General features: G+C 38.8%; 1 protein-coding gene across 3 annotated transcripts in view; it reads right to left on the bottom strand.

The window, feature by feature from the left end:
• Positions 1 to 106: 106 nt before the first annotated feature.
• Positions 107 to 6,163, bottom strand: part of LOC109918954 (WD repeat and coiled coil containing) — a 24,288-nt gene continuing 18,231 nt past the window's right edge. For all 3 annotated transcript variants that reach the window (XM_020518921.2, XM_020518913.2, XM_048596933.1), the window contains one exon: positions 107 to 2,503. In XM_020518921.2, coding sequence (XP_020374510.1) covers positions 2,331 to 2,503 — 173 coding nt within the window. In that variant the 3' untranslated portion in view covers positions 107 to 2,330. The remainder of the gene's footprint in view (positions 2,504 to 6,163) is intronic.

Genomic DNA, 6,163 nt, shown 5'->3' with positions numbered 1-6,163 from the left:
CTCTCTCCACAGATACTGCCAGATCTGCTGAGTTTTTCCAACCATTTTCTAAATAAAAATCATTAAGTTTTATTTTAATAGAACTTTGTAATCTTTACCATTTAAAACATTTTGGATTGGATTTCTTTTTATAATTTAGGACTTTATCCTCCTGTTTTAATTACCTGCAATAGCAACGCTGGGATTAAAAAAAAAACCGAGATAAAACATTTCAAACTATTCTTTCGTAGCTAGGGAAAAGAGGATTAAACTCTGCCAAGAATTTCTGGGAGCACACGAGTAAATGCAGGTACACACCTCCCCTGCTGATTCGCTTCAGAGCAGAATGGTCAGAGGGAGGCTCTTTCATCTACCTGACGAGGTAAGCACATTCACTGCTGGAAAACCATCTGGATGCCCACCACGCTTTACCTATAAACTATCACAAGTAGTGCCAGTTCCAGGGAATTTAGTGAGTGCTTGGGCTCCAATCGGTCCCCTGTTATGAAGTGTCCACATTGGAGTTCAGCTGAACTCCACTTTCACGACATAAGCCAAAGCTTTGGTTGTTTTTTGCTGGGCAGACCTGCGATTAGTGTTGCCCCAATTAATGCAAGATACTCATGGCCTTTTGTCACTAAGATTATGATCATCCAACAGCTCTGAAACCTTCCAACAACCTACTTGACCAAATTTTCTCCAGCGGTCCCTTCCTGTCATAGTCCTGAATTCATAGCTTCCTTCAGCCTCTGAGCTTTTGTACTGTTTGTCCGTGAACCCCTTCTCCCATGCTCTCAATTCTATTATTATTGAACTGCTTCTTCCCCAACTGCACTCATGGTTCCCTTGTTAGCTGACATTGTTAATCTGCTATCATAAGACCTGTCATCAAAACCCAACAACCCTCAACCTCAGCAACCTTGAAAACCTCCCTTCCATCTCCATTTCCTTTCCAAAGCTGTTGAACATATTGTTGACTCTCAAATCCATGCCTATTTTTCCAAAATCTTCATGTTTCATTCCTTCCAGTCCAGATTTCTGCCATGGCACGTTACTAAAACAGTTTTATCAAGTGACAAATGATACCCTGTATTACTGTGATAATAGTAAACATTTCCTCCTTGTCTTTCTGGACATGTCTGCAGGCTTTGATACTGTTGATCATACCACACTCATCCAACACCTCCTCACTATCATTCAAATACAAAGAACTCACCTGGCTTCATTTTTATCCATCCAAATCATAGCTGGAGAAACACTGGTAAAGAGGTTTCTCTTTCTGCTCTTTCAGCATGACTTCTGATGTCCCCTAAAGATCTATCCTTGGCCACTTATTATTTCTCAACTGCAATGTCAATCAGTGACATCTTCCGAAAGCACAGTGTGAGTTTTCACACATGTTGATGATACTCATCACCACCCTTCCTGGCAACTGTCTGACACAAAACCAAACAGTCTGCAACCTTATTGCCATATATGGCCTGGAGATAAACTTCTGACCACACATGCATGTTACCACCATTGCCAACTCTGTACCATCGTAGGACTTCATAATCTCCACCTGTCTCCTAATCCTTTGACATACCTGCACTGATCTAATTCAGAACTCTTAAGCATTTCTAATTTTCACTGGAGCCTTCAGCTGTGTAAGGCCTAAACTCAGGAAATCCCACTTTACACCTCACTTTCAACTTTAAGAACCTCCTCAAAACTTATGATGTGACCAAGCCTATCATGTCATTTGCTGTGACACTTTGCTTTATACTTTTTTTGTGAAAAACCATGTGATAGTTACATTAAAGCTACTCTGTGAATAACAGCCAGCAACTCGGGAACCTTTTGCCATGACTGAAGAAAGTAATGGAGGAATTTGAGAAATTGAAAGGAATTGATTGGGTGGCTGGTGGGAAACCTTTTCAGCAGTTAGGACTAATGGATGTAACTGTAAAATCATCACTGGGTCATTCAGATGGTGAGTTAGGAAACATTTCTTTGTGCACTTTTCTCCCACAAGAAGCAGAAAATGCTAGCTCAATTAATATTGTTAAATCTCAGACTGATGAATTTTTTTCTAGCCAAGAGTTTAAAAGGATATTCAACCAAAGCAGATTAATGCATTTAAGGGATATATAAGCAATTGATTGACAGAACAGTCTTGAGGACCTGAATGTCCTACTCCTATGTTTACATTTCCAATGCAGACTCAGCAAAAAGAACAAACACTTTATGATCAGCCACCTTGCCATATAAATTCGAACGACTTCATTATTCATTTGCTCATATATGAACACAATACATAATAACTAGGTTAAAGAAAGTACTTCACTACATGTGACCACGTGCAGAGCAGGTTACATTGTTCTCTGGGTTTCCAAATTGATACTGTCGGTTGGAGATGGAGGTGGGGGGAATTCTATAGGTCCTGTACTTAGCCTCCCATCACGAATAATAATTTCCTGATTTGGTTTGAACATTAATGGAGCAAATCCATCATCATCTGCCGTTAGCACAATCCAGTTAGAACCTACAAGTGAAAATAAAAAGATTACTTACAAGATACTATTCAAAACAGCAACAAATAAACTTTAATTGCTTAATGGTTATTAAGCAAGTAATATTTGAAACAAAAAAGGTCAAAAATACAGCTCTGTTATGATCCTAGTTTCTGTAAAATAACTTTATTATAAATTTTCTTTCAATCTCAATTCTTTTTCCTAGTTAGTCTGGGGCAAAATATTGCAAAGAAAACATTACACAATGTCGGTATATGGTAATCTAATATTATCAATTTCACAATGAATTCATAATGTTGCCTTTGATTTAATGTTTTATAGGATAATGATGCTCAATCCAAAACTACTGCACATAAGCTGTCTGCAGCAATAATCACCTAAGTGGTGGTGTGGCACTAGCGTAGTCTGATATCTACAGCTGTCACACCACTCAAGAAACTGATATATACATAAATCAGGATATAAACACATTTTCGGTTTCCTTCTTGATTTACCCCCTCTATAACTACGAAGATCAGTCAGTAGGAAAGCAGAGTTATGATTCTGCATTCCTGGAACAATTATCATCTCACAGTGGAATCAATGTGTGCTAAGGGGTTGAAGGTTAATGAACATTACCAGTAAGTTCATTTCTCAGGTCAACGCTTTTCAACACCAGCATGTCCAAGCTTATACTTCAGAGTACTGCTAATAAATTCTTAACTTTATTATTGTGAAATAGAATTTTGGGTTACGTGAAGCATAATTACAATGTGCCATTTTCTTTCATCTTGAGTTTTAATAAAAATTTATCTTATTTTAAAATTTGCTGTGCAATCTATTAAAGTGAGTTAATTATAAAGGCAGGTCATTGGTGTATTGTCTACCGATGGCTCAGTTTTATCAGTGATGCTTTGCTATTGCTTTCCATTTTCAATAGGAGACTAGGTGCACATCAGGCAGAATCACTACACCATCAGTGTTATTCTGAATTGTCCACTAGTCATCTAAATAACTGAGCTAATCAAATCTGTGTCCAAAAAGATGTGATGCATCTAGTCCTCAGGTAAAAAAGAACCATGTTTTATGCTTTTGCGATTCTCATTTTCAGTCTAAATTACTGGCTAGCAGCAATTCAGAAAAGACGGCCAAAGCGTTTCTCCCTATCAGCATTCAGCAAGCCCTCCAGTGGACCTCCTCATGGTGACACACGGAATCTCAAACACAAAGTTTGTGAAGGGGACACTGATGTTTGGACAGCCCATCCCAGGGTATCCTTAACTCATGTCTAGGTTTGTGTCCGAGAAAGGATATTCCAATTTTGCTGCAGGGCGTTAAAACAAAACAGGAGACATTAGTTATGCATGGTGAATCAACTAGCAGAGAGAAAGCGTGTTACATGCTGCCTCCTATGCTGGGAAGCACAATTATGTCCCAATGGTCAGTCATTGCTCATCTCAAGTCGGGCAGCCCTCAAATAGAAAACTGCTGACCTACCATAGTCCATGTGCTTCTTTGGGTACTCGGAGTTTATAGTGCCTGCTCAATAAATGGGCAGAATTCATCATACCAGGCAAACAAAACAAAAAGATGCCAACCTTTTGACTGGCAAGTTGAAACATCCAGGCCACGCACACAGGACTGATTGAGAGGTGGGTTGCAGCTGGTCAATAGCACAAGCAAGATCATGGTGTTCAGTATGGAACTTGATAGGCTGACCATCGACATAGCTTCATTATAAAAGAGCAGGCTTGATGAAAACAGATGACTTAAACAAAAAATATTGCATGATCAGAGGGAGCGTTCAGAGCAAATGTGCAAGCAAGGTGTAGACTTCACCATAAGGAACTCGTTATTCTAACTGATAAGATCACACAAATGGTTCATAACAAGTTCTCTCTACCTGACTCTCGGTTCAAACAGTTAACCTCATAGCATCTATGCTCCAATGCTGTATTGCACCTGGGGCAAAGAAACAGTCCTAAAGAGAACTTCATGTAGCTATCAGCAGGATCATCAAGTCAGAACATTATTACCCAAAAGGAGATTTCAACATAGGAATGGCTGCAGACCACGAAGCATGACTTGTGGAAGATGAAGTCAATCAGTAAAACTGGAAAGGAGTGCAAAAATATGAAGGAGAGACCCAGCACAGGGTAAAAATACAGACCATCCCACCATTTGTCGTAATTGTTTAAAAATGCATGAATCAAGTGTCAACAGCTTCAATTTATTGTGTTATTTGCAGAAGTTGAGAGAGGGGAATGAATGCAAAATATTAACCTATAATTATGGAAAGGCAACAAAATAGAGGAAAAGAAATGGAATGCAGGGAGGTGAAGTGTCTTCCAATGAGTATGTAGGACGTGAACCATGCCCAACTAGAGCACACTTTTTGATGACTCGGCTAACTAAGCACAAACTGCGATTAAATTGGGGATAGCAGCTCAGATCATAGACAGGCAAACAGTTCCTCAGTCAAGTTAAATTTTAAGGCTTACTGTGGCTCAAATATATTTTTGTGCTTCTCACCAGGAATAAGTAAGATTGGACTATGTTGAACATTCTTGAAAATGACTTCTTGTGATTTAACTTAAGTTTTAAACATTGGTTTTCACTTGTGGAATTTAATACAGATCTCCAAAATATTTTCTGCACAAGTCAATGTGAGAATTACTTTCATCAACCTTTAGTAAGCAGTTATACCATGAGACAACTTTCCAATAACTGACCATTTCCACATTAAATGCCAGATACCATTTTTTAATCTTTTCAATCCCTTTGCTAGATGAAGTGGATCAAGTAGGTTAAATCTGCACATGGTACTTTGACAAAAAAAAAATTCCTAGAAGCTCATACCAGCTAAAATTAGCTCCAAGATTACCTGGACCATCATATGACAATCAGTGAGATTACCTTTCACTGCTGCTTTGATAAGATGAAACAGCATTTCTTTCAATTGCTAGATAAATTAAGATCACAACTACTGTTAGGTAGATTAAGCAAAACTAATCAATTTTCTTTTTAACAAAGTACATTTTAAAATAAATTGGAAAGGTATAAAGAGTCAGAAAAACCTTCAGATATCTATGGATAAACACGCCAAGGTTCCTTTGTTCCACAGAACAATCTAGTGTCATGCTGTTCATTGAATACTTTCTTGTTGAATTATTCCTACCAAAGTGCATCACCTCACACTTTGCAGGGTTCAAATCCATGTGCACTTAACTATCCATTTGACCGTCCTATTTAGATCTTCTTGTAGCCCAAGATACTCAACCTCACTGTTAACCACCGAATCAATCTCTGTCATCTGCAAACCTATTAATCCAACATCTGACACAGTCACCTATGTCATTTATACAAACGACGAATAATAGAAGACCCAGCACAGACCCCTGTGGTACACCATTGGACACTGACTTCCAGTCACTAAAGCAACCTTCTGCAGCACCCTCTGTCTCCTACAACTGCGCCAATTTTGAATGCAATTTAACAAATTACCCTGTATCCCATGTGCATTTGCCCTCTCGATAAGTTTCCTATATGGGACCTGGTCGAAGGTTTGCTGAAACCCAAATAAACTACATCAACTGCACTACCCTCATCGACATGCTTGGTCACCTTCTCAAAAAAACTCAATCAAACTTGTTAGGCAGGACCTCCCTCTGACGAAGCCACGTTGACTATCC

The sequence above is a fragment of the Rhincodon typus genome, chromosome 5 (assembly GCF_021869965.1).
Source record: "Rhincodon typus isolate 14 chromosome 5, sRhiTyp1.1, whole genome shotgun sequence".
In the NCBI taxonomy this organism is placed as follows: domain Eukaryota; kingdom Metazoa; phylum Chordata; class Chondrichthyes; order Orectolobiformes; family Rhincodontidae; genus Rhincodon; species Rhincodon typus.
The sequence above is the reverse complement of the archived record's forward strand: the minus strand, read 5'-3'. Positions and strand labels throughout refer to the sequence as shown.